The 20,748-nt window shown below is 39.3% G+C and overlaps 1 protein-coding gene across 6 annotated transcripts; it reads left to right on the top strand.

Annotated features, from left to right (window-relative positions):
- The first annotated feature begins 1,260 nt into the window (after window positions 1-1,260).
- esr2a (estrogen receptor 2a) lies at window positions 1,261-20,164 on the top strand. 6 transcript variants are annotated; one of them, XM_030406049.1, is made up of 10 exons: window positions 1,261-1,494; window positions 8,279-8,445; window positions 8,693-9,059; window positions 9,270-9,436; window positions 10,767-10,883; window positions 11,418-11,726; window positions 12,802-12,940; window positions 14,607-14,740; window positions 16,287-16,470; window positions 17,434-20,164. In XM_030406049.1, the coding sequence occupies exons 3-10, from the start codon at window positions 8,770-8,772 to the stop codon at window positions 17,672-17,674; spliced, it is 1,581 nt and encodes a 526-aa protein (XP_030261909.1). In that variant the 5' UTR covers window positions 1,261-1,494; window positions 8,279-8,445; window positions 8,693-8,769; the 3' UTR covers window positions 17,675-20,164. The 6 variants fall into 6 exon arrangements, with proteins under 6 accessions (XP_030261909.1, XP_030261907.1, XP_030261908.1 ...); XM_030406047.1 differs by having other exon boundaries at window positions 8,645-9,059; XM_030406048.1 differs by having other exon boundaries at window positions 8,279-8,483.
- Window positions 20,165-20,748: the final 584 nt, after the last annotated feature.

Here is a 20,748-nt window from a genome sequence, read left to right as displayed (position 1 = left end):
ATAACATATTTTTTTATTTGATAGTTACAATGTAAAGAGAAGAGGCTTAAAGGACTTTAAATAAAAAAAGTTCTACTGGAATTCAGGTTGTTTTTCTTACATTTGATCTGACTGGTGTTGCTGTAAAATACATAGGTAATTATATAAAAAAAAGCTTGTTGATGCAGCTGATCAGCTGACTGATGTTGATAACTTTGAATGGCTCCATATTTTGTTTCATGTCCATGATCTATTTTCTGTCAAAAACTGAAATATTTACATTTAAAACAACATTTAGATCAACCATGTGGTCTCTGATCTCAGCTTGTTGTGTCTGACCTTAATTGATTGGAAACAGTTAAATGGACTCGCGCCAATTAGGGTTTGATTGACAGGCACTAGGCAGTGATTACAGACCGAACAGGAAGGTGTGGTTAACTTTGACGTTGTCGGGATCCTTTTTTTTCCTGGGGAGGGTCAAGTTCATATAATAAGATAAAAGACGGAACTGAAGGGGTTCCTGTTCCAAAATAAAAGCACAATATTAACAGGTAATCTAATACTGAGGGTTATAAATATTTTTTCTATAATACATGCTCAATATTTTGCCTGATATTTACAGTGTTGTTGCTTTATGATCATCACACTCAGAAGTGCGGGGGAAACTTACCATATATCTTCATATGTCCATGCATACAAAAAGATTTCTCGCCATGCAAGAAAAAAAAAGAAGAATACAAACTGGGATAAAATAGACGTAGAAGTCAACATAAAAAAATTATATTATGTGTACATCCATTCCTATAAAACCAAGAGAATGCCAATTAGAATTAGAATTAGTGTTTGTGTTTGGAGATTGTTTAGTCCCTTGTGCCTTATGCACAACCAGTTTACAAAATATAATGCACTCTCCAAAACCATTCTCTGCTGAAAGAACCCACCCCCCCCAGCTAAAACGTTGAAAAAGATATTTTTTTTAATAATAATAAAAATGATACTAATAATAATAACAATAATAATAATACTAATAATGTTGAGGAATATGAAAAGATAGAAATATAAAAAGATAAAATGCTCGATAAATCATTAATTTGTTCTATAAAAATAAAAATCAATTATAGAATAATTTGGACAAGCACAAATATTAAAACCATGAAATTATTAACACATTAACACAAAATAAAAGCCGGACTGAATAGAACAGGGCGGACTTTGGTGGGTTTTACTTTGAAGATGCAGACCGGATGCTGTAAGCCTCATCCTCTCCGATTTGAAGCCATTTTCCCTGAACGCAGCTGGTGGTTTGTCTTCGGGCTGACAGCTGAAGGCGACACACACGAGTCCTGCATGAACGTCGTCGGGACTCCTCGGTGAACTCACTCGCTGCTCGTCTTCTCTGAATCTCACCACGGCTCCAAAAAACATTTGTTTTTCACACTTCAGCAGCACAGGACACCGCGGCGGGTCGCCATACTGTCACAACTTTGTCAGCAACTGGTGTGTCCGGACCAAGAGGTACGTTAGGAATATGATACGACTTATTCTTGTTTTTATTAAAGTTGGCAGCGGTGCAGAGAAGATGTCCAGCTGTCCAATCATCAGAAATTAAAGCTACGTACTAGAAGCAGAAGGCCTGTAGCGGTGTCTTTTACTCAAATTGGTTAACAGGTGACAGAATAAACTCCCAAGAAAAAAACATTAACAAGATGGCGAGACGTTTTAATCCAGAGTGTGTATTCATTTATAGGAGGCTGTGGGTTTGATTTAATCATTTCTAGATCTGCAACAAAAAGATGGCAACGACTTAATGTTGAATATGGTTGATTTGGGCGGGTAGATAATTAATGCTGCTTCTGTACTGGCCATCTCCAGTGCGTCTGTAGATGTATGACCATATGAAAACAGTGGCATTGATTTGTGTCTGTTCCTGGCTTAAGAATCCGGCTTTCACATTTAAACAAGCCTCCTTCAGAAAGTACTCATCACTGTGTAAACAAGCTACTGCTATCAGCCAGCTGCTGTGATACAGGCCAGCTCGCAGCGAGAACTTCATTTCGTCTTGTTTGAACTGTGCACAGAGTTTAGTTTTCTTTATCTTCAAAGTGCTCAGGTCAAACAGCTGATTTGGCTGACATCTGCCTTTTTTCTGCCAAAGCTTCACAATAGGTACATTTTTGAAATGATGCACATCAACGTGAGCTGATTCTTGTCTTTACTACAAGTCAGGGCAAACAACACATGGAGTCGACAAGGAAATGAGAGTCCAAGAGAAAATAGATGAATCGATACTAATCACAATACTAATAATAGTGATAAATCCTGATCCTAATAAACATGCATCCAAGTATGCAAGAGATTTTTATTCAGCTGCTTTTTCTCTTTTTCTGTGTGGAATCATTTTTGATGCAATAAAGTCATTTGCTTGAAGACTGCTTCACAAAAGAGTTGAAGTGTTTTCTACGGTGGTTTTGAGTTTTTATTGCACTCGACATAGTAGTGCTATGTATTGATTAAGGGGTTTTTAATTGTCAACTGTAAGGGCTGGATTGGATGATGACCACATGGGCCTGATTTTACCTGTTAAAGTGTATTTTTGTGTGCTCAATTTAAGAATTCAAGATTAAAAAGCTCGTATCTAGAGCAACGATGACTGGAATAATTGAAGTTGTCAGCTAATGAATTAATCCCCAGCTTCTGATGACCGATTGATGGTTTCAAATTCAACAAGTCAAAATTCTCTGATTTTAGTTTCTTAAATGTGAACATTTTCTGGTTTCTTTACTCCTCTGTGACAGTAAACTGAATATCTTTAGGTTGTGGACAAAACAAGACTTTTGGGGATGTCTCCCCTGACTTTAGGTAACATTCATTGACATGCTTCACCATTTTCTGACATTTTATAGACTAAATAAACAACAGATTAATCAGCATTGGCAGCCTTTCATGTATGTTAGTTAAAATGTGTCCCAGCTCCTCACTCTTTAAATATACGACATACAAATATGCAGCAACTTGATTTTAATTTAACCTTTATTGTCTTTTAAGAGTCATTTTGATGCATAATGTAATTTATTTAGAGACTGCTTTCATGGCGGTTATCTTGAAATGAATAGAGAGTTGTGGTAAAGTGTACTTTAAGTTTTTATTGTCCTAAAGGTAAGAAAATAAACAGAAATGAGCTTTATAGTGCTATAAATTTGTTTGCTTTTCAAGTTGAGGAAGTATTATGGGGTTGAGTAATGACCTGACATCTGACACAGTGAATCTATTATATGTTCAAATAAAATGATTTAAGATTAAAAGCATGAGGTGTATCATAAAGTTGAGATGCACCTCTGTCCAGTGCTGAGTCTTATTGAACTGAGGACGTTTAACGGGCAGAATTTGTAAGGGCAATAAAAAAAGCTACCACCGAGAAAATTTCCCTTATTTTCTAGGAAACTTAATTATAGTTATTTTTCATCAAATTAGTTCACTTTTACTTTTACTTTGAAGGTTGTAACCTTCAAGAGAGGAAAAACATTTATTTTGATGTAGTCTGTAAAATCTCTCAAAATTGTGGGAAATGCTCATCATAATTTCTCAGTCCAAAGCAACATCTTCAAATTGAAAAGCAGCAAATCCTTACTGTAAAGAAGCTGGAAACAAAAAATGTTTGACATTGGCTATGACAAACTGTCAGAGAGATGAGGATTCAACCCTGTTAGAATTTTCTAGAACAATAGTAACAAATGAATTCCCTTCTGTTTGAGGGTAGAAAAAATTTAAATCTGAAAGGAATTGAGGAATGAGACACTTGTAGGTTTAGCCAGTGAGCAGGTAAATCAGTCATAGTTACTGTTAAAGTTTAATTTAAAGTTACATTTTTCTTACTTTCTTTGTTGCAAACAATTCATTGCAATTTTTTAAATTCTCTGGCAGCAACCACCGCTCACATCCCCGCTCACACTCCCTTTCTGTATATAGTAAGGTCCGGCTTCTTTCTGCAGAGCTGGTTCACATCCGTTTCCGTCGGATTTTAGGGAGGCAGTGTAGTTTTAGTTTGGAAAAGGACATGTCCTTGAGCTTTTGTGTGAAAGGCATGCAGTTTTGGCTAATGACCAGGAGCAGCTTTTACTTTATTTGGCTTTGACCTTTTGGTTAAATTATCTTTTTGGATGGGATAAATGCTTAGCGTTAGCATTTTGTTGTGCATGTGTTTGCCAGCTGTGAATAATGAGGTTCACTGGTGTTTAATCTGCCCTCAAAAAGCCAAAACATAGCCACTATTTGAAAGACCAGAATCTACCTTTTGTTTTGCCGTATACAAAGATGTTTTTTTGACATATTAACATCTAAAAAAAAAGAAAAAAAAGGCGACAGCACATCCTTGCATTACAATAATTAAATAGGTCCATTACCAGCGACTCCCAAAACTACAAGACCGTAGCAGCAATCAGTTGGTAAGGGTGTAGAAGAACATCATGGTTTGGTTTAAAATCACTGCATTACTTCTGTAGATTCATTCAACTTACTGGTGACTTCTGGTTTCAAACCGGATACTTTTTCTTTCAAGCATCACAACTCCTACAAAAGGACTTGGTTTCACTGCCCAACCACATGGAAGATCGGTGTCTTTTATTGCCGGGAAATTGAGCCATTTTAGCTTCATGCTCCAATGAGCAGCTTTAATAGGAATGGACAGCGCTCCGTCTCCAAGGCTGTGTCCAGATCTTAATGTTAAAACCCTTTGTTGTTCATGGATGCTGCAACATGACAAACTAGTCATTTTGGCGTTAGTAGACAGGAGAGACTGGAGTCATGGAAGCAAGCTCAAAGAAGCAACTACACTTGAGAGACTAGCCGACCCACAACTACCAATATTTGTAACTGATATTATATAATAAGCGGACTTGGCGGTGCTGCATATAATCGCACAGAGCAGCTATAAGTGGAAGGCTGTGGACTGTAATGTAATTCAAATAATCAGATTTTAACCCAGAGTCTTTGTAACAGGAGTAGCATTATCCGATTCTGAGCCGTGTTGAACTTGTGCGTTTATAATTCACTAATAGTTAGAGACCTGGGGGAAGTGAACATTGTAGTTGTTGAGTAACATTTCCCAACTGTTGTGGCCCTCAGCTGAACCTTCAACCTCAGGTTTGACTGTATTTGTTGTGCGTATGAGCTGGTTTCAGAGGCAGCAGGATGAGCAGCACCGTGGAGGAATTAGGAGGTTTTCTCTCACAAGCTGCCAGCTGGTGGAGACTGTGGCAGTGATGAGGTTTGAAGGCAAGGTCAGAGCTTCAAAGGAAACAAAAACTTTATCACATCTGCCTTTTACCCCCAAATAGTAATTAAACAAACAAAATCCTGCCACGATCTCTTTTCTCTTCTCTTAAAGTGCCTCAGTTGTTTTAGGAGTCACTTTACTGGCCTGCAGACACAAGGTCATTGGAAATGTAGTGAAACTCCACTGCTCTGACTTTTTTTCATTCTGTCAACAACGTACAACCTGTAGATTGTGTATAATAAGCTCAAACGTGTGATGAAATTCTCTTGTTTGTTTTCCCTTTACTGCAAATTTGTAATTGTTAGTTTTGGTGACGCAGTCTATTACTTTAGGTCGTCAATCATTCCCCATGATTCAACCAGAGTCCGATGAGCTGGCAAGCGTTGTAATTAAACTTCAAACAAAAAATAACTCAAACTCTTTAATTTCCTGGTGTTTCATCAGTTTGGATGTCAGGTAAGAACTGATAAACCCAGAGAAGACAGATGTGTAGCAATCCTCCCAGTGCCAAAACACACTCTGTATCATCAGCCAGAAATGGATCGTTTGTCAAACCGAATGACACTTCAAAGCCCAACTATTCAATAAACAGCAAGTCGTAACAGCTGAGATAAATGTTAAAAATGTTCATTGTGTGTCTGAAACATCACTAAACTCATCAATAAGCATCCATTCTAACTGTAAGACCAGTGGAGGGCTAAATTTCAATAGTTTCAGAGCTGAGTGTGAACACATTGCCTAGCATCCACAAAATGCATAGTTGCTATTCGCATTTAGCATCTTGAGATATTTCTGTCGCTAATGCTAACAATGTTTACAACACAAATACAAATTAAAACTGCTTGTTTTTGGTCTCTTGGGGGGGAGCGCAGTAAGCTGTAAACTCAACATTGACACATTTTCACCTTCATACAGTTGATTTGGCAACGCTGTTAGTATACGGTTGCTTTGGAGGATGCAGAGCAAAATTATCATCACGTTTGTGTCCACCTGATGAATATAAAAATGTGTATTCTTCACTGTTTTTGGAGTCATTTGCTTTTCTTTAGGTGCTTAATTTTCCTGCTGTGTTGAGGGGCCACAACTAATGATTATCTTCATCGTTGATTTAAACCTGTCGACTGTTTTCTTTAATTAATTAATAATTAATCGATTAGTTGTTTGTTCTATAAATGTCAAACTGTTGAGAAATATCAATCAGGGTTTTGTCAAAGCCCTAAATGCTGTCCTCACGTGTCCTATTTTGTCCACAACTCAAGATTCCCAGTTTACAGAGGGGCAAAGAAACCAGAAAATCCTGCTGAAGCTGCAAGCTGGAATCAGAGAATATGAAATTCTGGAGTTGGATATTTTTCTTGCATACCCTACCCATGGATAAAGGAATATTTTTCTCTCTCAATTTTCAGGCACACATAGGCGAATTACCATTGACTATCAACGGTATTGACTTAATCACGTTCCCTTTCTTTGAAAATTGAATGAAAAGCTTTAACTTTTAACATGTTCGATGTAATTTGGCGTTAAACGCTGTGTAAAATTAAGTTGTTGTCTGAAGTTCCCTTGAATGGACAAAGGACAGTGTAAGTAATGTTCAGCATGTTGAAGAGCTCCACTTGTGTTTTCACAACTGTTAGAGTGATTCCTCCTGTCACATCTCTATTAGATATCATTTAAATGAAAATTCACTTAGGCGCTGTTCACAGTATACTAAATATTTAATGGTCACTTGTACTTATTACAGCTTTGTGACTTTAATCACTGCCAGCTTTCCGCACTCTTCATTTTACGCCTTTACGCGCAAGACTCCAACTTCTCCCACGGATTATAAACCTTTGTTGGCGTAGCAAACCGCAGCTTCTCTCTAGGCCATTTTGTGATATTAATGGACCCTTTTCCTTCAGATAAGTGATGATTTCCTGGTCTGAGCTTTGTGAAAGGTTGAGGAGACAAAGTGTACCAGCTCTGACTGAAGACAGAGACCTGCCATTCAGAAATGATTAACTCTGAGTTTGCTGTCCTAACAGTACACTTCATGTCCATAGACTGTACAGTGTGTGTGTGTGTGTGTGTGTGTGTGTGTATGTGTGTATGTGTGTGTGTGTGTGTGTCCGCGTGTGTGTGTGTCTGTTTATTGATCCAACAGCTGTCTCTGTCTAAACTGGATTATACACTCAGATTTCCCATTTCCCCATTTTTTTCAGACAATGGAGATTCCAACTTGTGGTGCAAACATTTTAGTTCAACAGGTATCAGCTGTACTTCTCATAAAGTGTTGATCTTATGTGTCTGATCGATGACTTTAATCATTCTTTATGATTTTAAAAGAAAAAAACACTATTCTAGTGTTCCCATTTAACCAGACACCGCACATTCTTTACTCAAGTAGAATAACAGATACTTGTGTAAAAAGGAAACTCTGGTAAAAGTCAAAGTACTGATACGACCTGTTTACTCGAGTAAAAGTAAGAAAGTACAGACTCTGAATGTACTGTATCTTTCCAGCTGAGTCTCCTTCCCTGTCTGTTTGTTACATCTTTTATGTTGTTGTGTCTCGTCTGCCATGTGTGATATGCAGTGTTGGGTTGAATTCAGTCTTACGTTACGTTACTTCTACTACTCTGATTTTTAAACAATAGTCAAAAGCCAAAAACAATATTTGAGGGGAGGCAACAGCCTGATAATAACCTCACATACATGCCCAGACATCATTTTTGTCCTTGACAAATAATAATCAAATAAAGTAACCAATATGAACAACAGAACTTCTCTAATTACAAACAGAACAATGTTCCAACTAAGAAAAGGCAAAACACAAGTGACAACCACCCAGCAATGCCAAAAAAGGAAAGAGTAAAAGGGGGCAGGAGAATGAAAATGATATAATGAACAGCTTTCATACAAGAAAACTCTCAAACTCAGCGTTGTCGTACTAAACCAGATAATTGGCAGATGCAGCCAAAAGAACAAACTCAAACTTTGGTAGCAGACAATCAGTACTAAACCAGTGCTTTTCTCTTCGTCCTCCAGGTGGAAAGGTTTGCCACACATCTGACTCCACATGCCACGACTTGACGATGTGAGACTCATGGCTGGACTGAGACTGAGCACAGAACACCTTCCCTCCCCTAGTGTAGACGGACTGCAGTCCTGTGTGTTCAACATTCTTTGCATCATCTGACAGCATCGACTGACAGGTTGATCATGTGATTCATCTCAACACTGGCATTTCACTGTGAGCAGAGTAAAATCACGGTTATTCATCATTCCTGGAATTTACAATGTGGCCTGACGTGTGTAGATAGATCCACTGTTCTTTTATTGTATTGTGAACTACACCAAGAAAGAATGACTCTGTCTAAGGCCCATTCTTTGTTGATCATGTGGTAAATCTAGTGGTACTGAGATTGTCTGAAGTTGTGATGGCCGTTGCCTGCTCTCCAGAGAAGGATCAGTCCCTCCTCCAGCTCCAGAAGGTGGACTCCAGTCGAGTTATTCTCTCCCCGGTCCTCAGCTCCCCTATGGAAACCAACCAGCCCATCTGCATCCCCTCCCCTTACACCGACCGTGGCCACGACTTCCCCACCATACCTTTCTACAGTGCAACTAATTTCAGCTATGCCAATCCGCCGGCCATTTCAGACCGCCCCTCTGTCCATCAGACACTAAGCCCCTCCTTATTTTGGCCCAGCCATGGCCATGTGGGGACCACCTTACCCCTGCACCACCTCCAGGCTCGACCTCAGCACGGGCAGGCGGTTCAGAGTCCATGGGTGGAGCTGTCGCCACTGGACAATGTGTTAACAAGCAGGTAAGATTATGCATCACCTCCTGATGATGGTAATCACAAATTTTCTCCCATTTTGGTTTTATTTCCTGCAGTATGTCAAAATAACCTGTAATCATACTACTGATGTGGAAATGACTTATTAAAATGGAACATGCAGAACACTTTATTGAACTGATTTGCATGCTGAGGCCAGATTGCTCATTTGAATATTGACCCTGACATATCTGTTAGTAAGAGTGCAAGGAGGCGTTCTCAGGAGAACGAGGAGGGTGAGGTGTCATCGGGCGGGAAGGCGGACCTCCACTTCTGTGCTGTGTGCCACGACTACGCCTCAGGCTACCACTACGGCGTCTGGTCGTGTGAGGGGTGTAAGGCCTTCTTCAAGAGGAGCATCCAAAGTGAGAGCCAAAAACATACATATTTGTTTTCATACAATCACAGGGGTGCCACTTTCTTGACAGCCTTCATGTTCAGTTTTTGTTGGGACTTTGTAAGGTGTTCATGACCCTTTTTAGACGGGGCATGACATTTTTGCATTAAAGCAGGACTCTCTAAGTGTAATTTGAGAGTTTTTGTCTGAACACAGAGTATACTTTTTTTATTCTATTTTTATACTTGTTTTTAGCCATGCTTGTATGCTACAAGGTTTAAGGATAGCAGTGTAGGTCAGTTCACCACTTTGGTCCAGATGAAGATAAATCTACAATTATCAAATGGTTTCTTTTTTCCCCCTGCTAAAAGCTGCGGGAAATAAATAAAATTGACTTGACTTGATGATCCAATAAAGTATGTCAACATCTAGCAGATAGATTGGCACATTTCTGTAAAAACATTCATGGTGCCCAGACAACCTACTGACTTTTCCCCTAGTGCCATCATGAGGTTGGCCTTTGTGATTTTCATGTAGATTTATCGCCATCTATTGAATGAACTATCACAAAATGTTATCTTTTAAATTTTATGTCCCAAATAGTCAAATGAATGACATTTCAATCAACTTTAGCTGCACTTTGTTTAGTGCTAAATAGCAAATGATGGCATGCTAACATGCTAAACTAAGATGGTGAATGATGGTGCACATTATACCTGCTGAAAGTCAATCTGTTAACATTGTCACTGTGAAGGAGTAAGCATATAGCAAAAAGTGATGCATTTGTCGATAAGTAGAGCTTCGCTGAGCCGTTAGCATGGCTGTAGATTTTTTATTTTTTTTTCTTGAACTTGGATGGGAAATGTTGAACCATCCATGCATGTTCTTCTCACTGACCTTTTGATTCTAACACTGTCAGACTTCATCACAGTAGCTTGTAAACCATATTCATGACCTTCTACAAGGTCATTACATTACATTTGGAATCGTCACTCTGAAACACTTTCCTTACATTTGATTCATGAGCTTTGGGTTTATTGTAACTAAATCTCACTGTCTGAACCGTAGAATCTGCACTCACTGACTGAACATGCTAGTATAACTGAAGATTTAAAGGTTAGTAAAAAGCTTAAAGTGGTCCCAAAAGAAAGTAATCACTAGCTTATCATTTCTGTCTTTTAGCGGGTGAAGTGAGATGGTGCTAAACTCTTGTGGATTTGGCAAAAATCTGCCTGTTAATCTACGAATCTGTAGGGAAGCTTTTTAATTATTTGTCATCTTCTCATTTTGTCATTTTTTCTCTGCAATTTCTTTGTTTTCCTTCCTTCCTTCTATCTTTCTTTTTGTCTTTCCTTCAGGACACAACGACTACATCTGCCCAGCAACCAATCAATGCACTATAGACAAGAACCGCCGTAAGAGCTGCCAGGCGTGTCGCCTTCACAAATGCTACAACGTTGGCATGACCAAGTGTGGTTAGTGTCTTCATATTCCCTTATTGGTGTTCGTCGTTGTTGTATTTATCTCTATTCAGATCTTTCTGTAATCTAAACCAGCAACTGTTGTGATATTTGTTAAATTCCACCTGTCATAATAATTCAGGCAACGTCAAGCTCCCTTGGGTTTTTGTTTGTTCCAGAATTTTCCTTTCTTTTCTTCTGCAGAGAAAAAAAGATCACACTCCAGGACAACAGCCAGGAAATGTTGTTGTTCATTTCCGCATAAAATTAAGTTTGTTCAACAGCTGTGGAGTAGAACGCAAAAAGCCCCACACAAAGTAAAATACCAGATATTTCCCTCAGCAGTTTAGACCTACCTTCATCAGGTGTTCAGAAAAACAAATAAATGCTCAATATCAGCTGGATGCTGGTTAGTTCTTCAATGAGGATGATATTTCAGTGTTGAAGTAGAATTTAAAACATGAAAATCAATCCTTAATCATAGCCATGTATCTCAGATATGGAAAATTGTAAAAAGCCATATTTTATGTCTCGTTTTCTTTTTCTCAGGAATGCGAAAGGAACGTGGAAACTTCAGGAACCCCCAGATGAGGCGAGTGACCCGTCTGTCCTCACAGGGCAGAACTAGCGGACCAAGCGTGTTAAATGGACCAGCAGTGGGTCCGTTAAACACACCCCAACCTCCCGCACTGACTTCAAAGCAGCTGATTGAGCGGATAATGGAGGCAGAGCCGCCAGAGATCTACCTCATGAAGGACATGAGGAGGCCGCTGACTGAAGCAAACATCATGATGTCGCTCACCAACCTGGCCGATAAGGAGCTGGTTCACATGATCACCTGGGCCAAGAAGATTCCAGGTGTGTGTCGGGGCTGTACGGGGATCCTTAAAGAAAAAATATATATATACTTACATTATTTCTACAGAATTCGTAGAAATAACAGTTATGAAATCGAAGACTTCGTATGTATTGTATCGCAATTCCTACCTTGTATTTTTTAGCTCTTAAAATGACCTCATGAAAATTGGCCTAATGATAAGTCCAGGGTAAAAAGCAAATAACATTTTGTTGTACCCTGACTTACACATCTGAATGTCTGTATGCCTCTCATCTTTTAAAACATCCCTGCAGAGCCGCTCAGTCATCTGAGGAACTGAGTTAATGACTGGCCAGACGCAGTAATTGTTCCTGCTTTATTTAGCATGTGAGTCCAGACCTACAAAACCAAGTAGCGGTGTTTTTAGAACTGGAAGGTGGACAATGAGCTGTGGTGACATTGCGTTTTTGTTTATTAGACTCGCTGGTGCTGATGGATTCAGACTGCTTCCCTGCACAATATGAAAGTTGTGACCCAATGGCACTGAACTGAACTGAATTTACCTCATTGTGCAGTGTAGATGTTATGACACAGAAACCTTTTACCTCAACCTAAAGTGACATGTTTGAGTATTATTGACAGGCAGAGTCACTCATTGCCTGGCTGAAATCAGATAACAGCACTGGCTGCTCTTGACATTGGACATGTGACCAAAAACTGAACCACGTTGTAAGCTGGGGCCCTGATGCATGAAATTCTGGGTAAACGTTTGGATTTGGTATGCAATTAACATCACAATTTCCCAGAACCCAAGGGGACATCTTGTTTTTATTGTGAGACCAGAAGTCCAGAACAAACAGATTTTAAAACTGCAGTGTTATAAATCCAAGAAAGGCCTTACATCCTCATATTTGAGTAGCTGGAACACGCATATTTTCTGCATTTTGGGATGAAATATGACTAAAATGTTTTTGCAGTTCTTTAACAATTAGCAATTCTTGTCAATTAACCAATCAACACCATACTGCCAGGAGGAAGGTTAAGGTAACTATTGATCTCAAACTGGATTTGTGATTTTGTCTTAGAAACAATTTCTACTATGTTTTTTTTTCTCAGGGTTTTTAGAGCTCGGCCTCTTGGACCAGGTGCACCTGTTGGAGTGCTGCTGGCTGGAGGTGCTGATGATCGGACTGATGTGGAGGTCAGTGGACCATCCAGGGAAACTTATCTTCTCCCCTGACCTCAGCTTGAGCAGGTACCACCGCCGAGAACTCGCATCCCCACTTCACAAGCTTGATTAAAGGACAGTTTGCTATTATTAATGTGGATGTTTGGTTGAAGGTTTTCAATTTATTTACCTTTAGCTTTTAATAACTATGCGGCAACAGTAGCTGTAGCTGGTGGTGTTATGTTTTCAGGTTGTCTGTCAATCTAGCCCATTCTTGTGAAATATCAATATTTCACGAGGGAATTTCTTCAAATGTGGTTCAAAGGTCACTCAAATCAATGTAATTTATATAGCCCAAAATCCCAATCACATTGCCTCAATGGACTTTACAATTTTATACAGTAAACAACATCCTCTGTCCTTAGACTCTGGTTCAAACAACTTGCCATGTTGAGAGAAAAAAAAACTTTTAAAGAGTCAAAAAAAATTGTTCAGAAACATTTTGCCCTGGCAGAATATTTAATATCTTTAAAAAGATTCAGGAATATTGGATATTACACAATTATAATTTTTTTGTTTGGTTTATTGTTGTAATTTTTGATTTTGTTTGTTTATACAGTTGTGGATGTATTCAACATGCAGTCTGTTTTTATTGTATGAGAAAATGATTTGTGTGCATGCAAACTGGTATCTCCTCCGCAGACTCATTGAGACTATAAACAATCTGCGCTCACATGTGGTAACAAGAGAACACCTACTGACGCTCGTCTGCTTCAATAGCTGGAACAAGTGTCCTGTTCATTCGATGAGCTTTATCGTTTCGCGAAACTAAATTTCCTTTGAGGTGTCCTTGACTATAGCTTAGAAACAGTGCAGAGCATGGTGCAGTGCGTGAGTCACAGGAAGCTGATTCTTCTTGTGGTGGAAGATGTTGTTTAAGATAACAACAGCCACGCTTGATAATTAATTGGACGGAAGTGACTCATTAGCTCATCTGTGAACATATGAACTCACACACTCAACTCTCACTAAATCCAGCACTCACCGGAGACTCCGGTTCACTCTTCTGTCCCCGCTCTTCTTTCCGTAATGTTGTTCTTGTTGTAAAGTACATTTCCCCTCCAGCTCCAGTCAGCAGTCAACATTACAGCACATAAAGGCCTAACAATGGAGGTCAGCTCTGTGGATGGCTGCTGCAGTCATGTTGATAAACAAGAGTGAAGATAAATCCTCTTTTAAAACCTGAAAGTGAAAATCTGTGAGCTCTCCTCCTGTCAATAACCTCCCATCTCTGGATCAGAGCAGAATTGGCTGTGACTCTGCACAGCTATGACCCAGAAGTCCACCAGGCCCTCCACACACAACACTCTGCAAATGTCTTTTTGTTTTGATAACTGCAGAAATTACATATCGTTGATTATTTCTGAAAAGTAATGGGATCTGCTAATACTGGCGTAAAAAGGACAATATTTCCAAATGAAATGTAGCACAGTCGAAACATAAAATAGTACGATGCTCGAGTAAATGGAAATAAAACCACTGGAATCTTTTGTTCCGTGTGCAGTTAAACCTGCAGTATCAGAAAAAGTCCATCCAGTGTTTATAGTATTTATGTCCTAAACAAGTGCTGTTCCATCGCCATCTTTAGCATCTTTGTCGGATTTAAGTCCATGAATCATTTTTTGCATGAAGTCACATGATTTCTCCCTAATTTTGAAACGGTGTGTGCTGTGTTTGTGTCTCTGTACGGCAGAGAAGAGGGGAGCTGTGTCCAGGGCTTCTTGGAGATCTTTGATATGCTGATAGCCGCCACATCCAGGGTGAGAGAGCTCAAGCTCCAGAGGGAGGAGTACGTCTGCCTCAAGGCCATGATCCTCCTTAACTCCAGTGAGTGAACATGTGTGTGTGTGTGTGTGTGTGTGTGTGTGTGTGTGTGTGTGTGTGTGTGTGTGTTGTATGTGTGTGTATGTGAGATAAAGATGTTTGTGAGTTCCTGTGTATGTACATAAAACCAGAGGTGTTATCGGTGTGTAACCCTGTCTGTGTGTGATGCACTGGGTTGGCAAGGGGACGGAGTATCTGAGTTAGCAGTGAATACTCTAATGGGAACACCGTGTATAGTTGGAGTCTCAGCTGGGCTCGGTTGCGCTGAATGCTCGCAGTAACAGGCAGTACCTGTTTGAAGATAAACAGGGCCAGAGCAGCGCCGCCGTTGATTAATTAATGTCTGACTAATGTTTCTGTTTTCCTCCACCAGCACAGTCAAACTCAGATCATGTTTTTAGCTCCTTCCATTCCTCCATTTTCCTTTCAAACATTTTTATATAAGTTTGAGTTGTTTGTGTCTGTACAGACATTTTTCGTCAGATCTAAACTGTTTTCCTTTCCTGTGTTAATGGCTTTAGAACTGGTGGTGGGAAGTTTTGCTAGGATAATGTTTTTAAGTTCCTTAAATTAGTTTTTCCATGTGTAAAAAAACAAAAAACAAAAACCAATTCAATAGTTTTTCGTCAAAAAAATGTGTTTCTTGTTCCACATATGAGAATAATTTTACTCTTTATGGCATGGTCCGACTTGGCCCGGCCAAAAGTATCTTCTCTCTGCCTGTATTTTCTTATTTTGCCTGCTGTATTTTGGAACATATCAGGGTGTCAGTGATTCTGGAGAAAAATAGTTTATTGTTGAGTCTCATTCCCTGTATATCAAATTTCATCCTTTTGGGTTGGTGGTTATATGTTCAGTTGTTTTAGTGTGACTCTTCTGACTGTTGGCATCATTACCGCATTACTTGGAGCTGCTCGCCATAACTATCACAAGTATTTGCATCATGGAACTGCTATTTTCACTGTTTCTAATCAATTATCACCTTCTGAAAATGATGTACTGCTTATCGATTCGTTTTCCACATTCTACAAGAACAATTTTTTCAAAACACAGCTACAATTCTCTGTTGTCATGTTTAATTTTTGTTTATTTTCAAATTTTGGTCTGTGAAATTACAAGATGCGCTAGCTCAAATAGCAGGTACGTATGCTGGTGGTTATGTTGATAACTTCAGATCTCTGATTACTCATTATAACCATCCTGCAAATGGAGAGCTCTCACACCAGGTTTTGTTTGTAGATTTTAGTTTTCATTTTTGTAAATGTATGTATTGAAAAACTGATGTTGAAGGTAGTTTGTTAATACTCAGTGCTACACACATTAACTGTTGTACGTCCTCTGCCATGGAAATGAAGGTTTTCTCATTATCATTAGTGTGTCTCTGAGGTCACCATGCTCACAATCTTCTCTTAAATAATGACTTGAAATGAATGAGACATATAGCAACTAATCGTCACAAAAGTAGCCAGAGATGAAAATGCGCAATAGCTCCAGTCATAAGCATAAATGACCTGTTTGTTAATTCCAAACTGTTTCTGTGTGTTACCAGACATGTGCCTCAGCTCCTCAGAGGGCAGCGAGGAGCTGCAGAGTCGCTCCAAGCTGCTGCGTCTTCTGGACGCCGTCACGGACGCTCTTGTGTGGGCCATCGCCAAAACCGGCCTCACTTTCCGCCAACAGTACACCCGCCTCGCCCACCTGCTCATGCTGCTCTCTCACATCCGCCACGTCAGGTAAAAGGACCCCATATGAAATGTTGGGATGCAATGTCTATCATTTCTATAATAATGTTATTTTATTAGGGCTGTCAGTTTAACGCGTTAATTAGATTAATTAATTACACAGCAAATTAACGCGTTATAAAAATTTACGCAATTAATTCTGAGATTCTGAGTGGCAATTCAATGCGCGAGCATTTTAAATTTGGCCCATTGAATGATCCGTAGGCTACTTGGCAGTGGCACGTCATGGTAGCACAGCACCGAGGAACTTGTCCGGACGTGTTCGTCACTTCCCACCTGCGTCGCTAGTCAAAGCAGGGTGACAACAGTCACCCTGGACGCGACTCAGGGGAGTGAGGCGAGCACATCGTTGCTAGGGCCTTTGAATGGCAAGTTTGTTTATAAAAAGAACGAAGACGGGACTATCAACAAGAACGCCGTGATTTGTAGCTTTTGTAAAAAAGAATTCTCCTATGACCGAAGCTGCTCCAGCTTGACTTATCATTTAAACGCTAAACACGTCGGGATAAAGAGTCTGCTTAAGTGCCTGTTTGAGACTCAGCCTTATTTTATTTCTGAATTTTATTTATATAAGTGTATTTGTATTGCATTTTTGAATAATGCACCTGGCCTAATTGGTTTGCTGGGATGTGCTTGACCATTTTCTTTTAAATTTCATTTATGAAACGCACTTCACCAATAAAAATGTCGATTTCAGATCTTCTCTTCTTAGTGTATTCAATTGATTAGTCATGCAATACAATTTTGTAATGTCCTAGAATTCAAATTCTTTATCTGGGTACCTTTAGCAGATATGAGATTAAAATGCGATTAATTAGATTAATTAACTACAAATCCTGTAATTAATTAGATAAATTTTTTTAATCGCCTGACAGCCCTATATTTCATGTTATTAATGTGTCTTTAAAAATGACCTGTCATGATGACTTTTCTACTTTGTTTTTAAATGTTCAGTAACAAAGGCATGGACCACCTCCACGGCATGAAAATGAAGAACATGGTGCCGTTGTATGACCTGCTGCTGGAGATGCTGGACGCCCATATCATGCACAGCTCCCGTCTGCCTCGCCGGTCACCCCAGCAGGAGACCGTGGAACAGTGCGACGCTCCTGCCCGGCCACACAGCCCCGGTACCTCCGGCCCCACGAACACCTGGACTCCCAGCTGCACCGGAGGCAGAGGTGAACCGCAGTAGCCGGATCAGAATTCAGATGCAATGACTTTTCACGCTTTACACAAGACTAGTTCACTGCGGAGCGCTGCTTTCTTTGAACTCTCACTTTGACACACCGTGCACTTTCAGTTCTTCAAATTTCACTCTGCAGACAGACCAACCTAGCAGTATTCATCGGCTTTCCACCACATATTAAAAAGCCAGAGTGGATCAGGAACATGACGAGGCTGCTGTCATTATTTGGCCTGTAGCACCAGCACGTGCTTAAGTTCATGTAATATTTCATATCAGATAATGAACCACAGTGTCAGTCATCACATTCATTCATGATTACAGACCCTGAGATGTGACCGAGAGATTACAGCTATATTTATATAGGCAGTATGGTAATGTCTGTTTTAACCATTTAATCAGATTTCATGCAGTCAAAAATTGACATTATTCTGGAGGTCCAACAGAGAATCCTGTGTGTAAATAATCACTGAAGAGTGCAAGGCTATCAAGACAAGATATAACCTCTGTTATAGCTTTGATATACCGAGAATCTGGTGATATGAGGTTATATACAGAGTGACAATAGAGAAAAATTGAATTTCAGTTGTTTATCTACTCATCCTCATGCCGATTAAAAGTTGGGTAAAGTGTCATAGTCCACAAAACATGTCTGGATATTTACAGCAACAACAAGTAGATTGGGACTCATTTTGAAATGTTAAAAACAAAACAAAAACATAAAACGGATCCATACAGCTCGTCCAGTGTAATCCAAGTTTCCTGAAGCCTCAAGATCCCATAGTGATTTGAGAAGAGAAGATTGACGCCCTTTTTCAATCTGAAATCTTTACTGCTGCTAACCATAAGGTGTTGGTGTGCACCCCGTGAGCTTTAACCTGTGTCAAGGGTGTCCATAACACCTTTTCATATCAGTTTAAGATTTCAGGGCTCTTGGATGCTGGGATTACATCAGAAGAGCTGATGATGAGCCGTTTTCTGTTGCTGTTGTTCTTCATCTGCATCAGTTGTTGAGGAGAATGCTACAACGGCATTTTGCTCTGAAGCTCCAGAAATGTTTTGTGGTCTTTTGTGGGCACGGATATTTTGACTTTACAAGATTTTTGCATGAACATGATGAATCACCTCAGGTATCTCATCTTACCAATAAAAGGGTTCAGGTTTGAAATTCCAGATAATGCCTGATTTTAAGTATTTTATAGCTTTTATATTTTAAAGGAACAGTTTGATATTTTGTTAAATAATCTTATTTGCTTTGTACTCTTGCTTTGTCAAGAGCTGGATGAGAAGAGTGATACAACTCTCATATCCGTATGTTAAATACGTAGCTGGCCAACTAAAAGTCTCTCCTGCAGTGTTGCAGTACCGTACAGACAAGAGGGGTTTCAATCTTCTCAACCAACCCTCTGCAAGGAAAGTAAGCACTTTGTAACTAAAAATGTTTGAACATTCCCTTAATACAAACGTCCCGTGATATAAGACTATCCGTGGCTCATTATCAGGTGAGATAAGCGCCTTGAGATGAAAGAGTTACATTTGAACAACAGCTTGGAGCTACAAACAACACTGATGTTTATCTTGGTTAAATTGCAACAAAGGTTATTTTTTACTGTTCAGTACAGTAAAGGAGACCTATTTATTTTTTTTAAATAGACTGAAAGTAACAGGAAACTGATAGCTAGCAGAACAAAAGCTAGACTAAAGCAGTTTTTTTCCAGGAAGTGTTTTTTTTATTGTAGCATACAGCTATCAAAACAGGATTTGGTCAATTTTTTTCATGGATTTTTCTAATCAGAAAGTAGCGCTGAAAAAAAATCTGTCTGAATTGTATTGAGACAGATAACTGTAATTTGAATCGTGTCACCGCAGACCTCCTGTTGACCACTAGAGGGGGCTTCACAGCACACAATCACAGAACCAGATAACTCATCACTGTTCATTCTTAGCTTAACACATCTCTCTTGTTTCCTGTAAAGAATCATAACCACTAAAGCTCTTAAGACAAAGTTGCACTCATACAGCATCTGTCAAGTTTTGCTTAAAGAAAAAAGGAAATTATTTTTGTATCTTAAAAGTCGCTGACGTAGCCAATGTCTGTGTGTGCGGTCGCGATGCAGCTTGACAATCAGGATCACCGCAAGAAGGGCACATGATACGAAAATATGCAGACTTTGAAAATGTACCCCATGGACTCTTTACCACCATCACTGCAAACTGTACTGTCGCTGTGTACATGTACTGAGATTGTTCTTCATGTTCCCAAAAAAAATATCCATCATAATGTAACTGGTTAATTTCTGATGATGGCTTGATGATCACATGATGTGTGAAGAGGTGAACTGCTGTTGTAATCATTCACTCACCTTTCAAATCGTCAAGGTCACAAGTCAACCGTGGACATCCAGTTAGCACATGATCATTTGTTTTTGTCATGTGTTTATACATTTCCCCGTTCATTCTGGTTTTCACCCTGAAATAAAGCAAAACTATTGTACAGATGATACAGTGACATTCTTCACTTTATCAGTCCTTTACCTCAATGATTTTAGCAGAAGCAAAACGTGAAAAGCCAGACTTTTTCGCCAACTGGGTTGCAACGAATGAACTAGGCGACACAAATTGTAGTTTCTTTTTAAGTTGTAGTCCGCATATGCTACATCATGTATGACTGTAATAAAGAGTGAAGAAGAAGTAGAGATTGCATGCCGGACATTCAACCAGTTGTTTGTCAAGTACTAAGATGGAAGCCAGCGAAAAAGCTTCTTCTCGTGAGTTCAATGGTCCCGATGTCGGAACTTAATTGTAAAAGATGTTAGATCTCATATTAAAGGTGGTGCTTTTCTGCCCCGTCTTCATCAGAACAACAACCACAGAGGTAGACTGCTTTAGTTAACAGACTGTAGTGTCACTCAAATGTAACATATTTTTAAAAAAAATAAATCTTTAAGTGGTCATTGACAGCTGAAAGCTCCATTAAAAGCTTGTAAGTGGTACTTGAGTTAAGATTTGTATTTAGATACTGTTGTCAACAAAGGTCAACAAAGAACTTTAACCCTCATTTATGTCCCATAGATTTTCAGTTA

Source organism: Sparus aurata, chromosome 22 (assembly GCF_900880675.1).
Source record: "Sparus aurata chromosome 22, fSpaAur1.1, whole genome shotgun sequence".
Taxonomy (NCBI): domain Eukaryota; kingdom Metazoa; phylum Chordata; class Actinopteri; order Spariformes; family Sparidae; genus Sparus; species Sparus aurata.
This window is presented reverse-complemented; position numbering and strand designations above follow the sequence as displayed.

What these genes read in the sequence shown, in the direction of transcription:
- esr2a (XM_030406047.1), top strand. Translation starts at nt 8,671, where the DNA reads ATGGCCGTTGCCTGCTCTCCAGAGAAGGATCAGTCCCTCCTCCAGCTC. An exon ending in CATGATCCTCCTTAACTCCA is followed by an intron (nt 14,741 to 16,286) that starts GTGAGTGAACAT and finishes GTGTGTTACCAG; the next exon opens with ACATGTGCCTCAGCTCCTCA. An exon ending in TCTCACATCCGCCACGTCAG is followed by an intron (nt 16,471 to 17,433) that starts GTAAAAGGACCC and finishes TTAAATGTTCAG; the next exon opens with TAACAAAGGCATGGACCACC.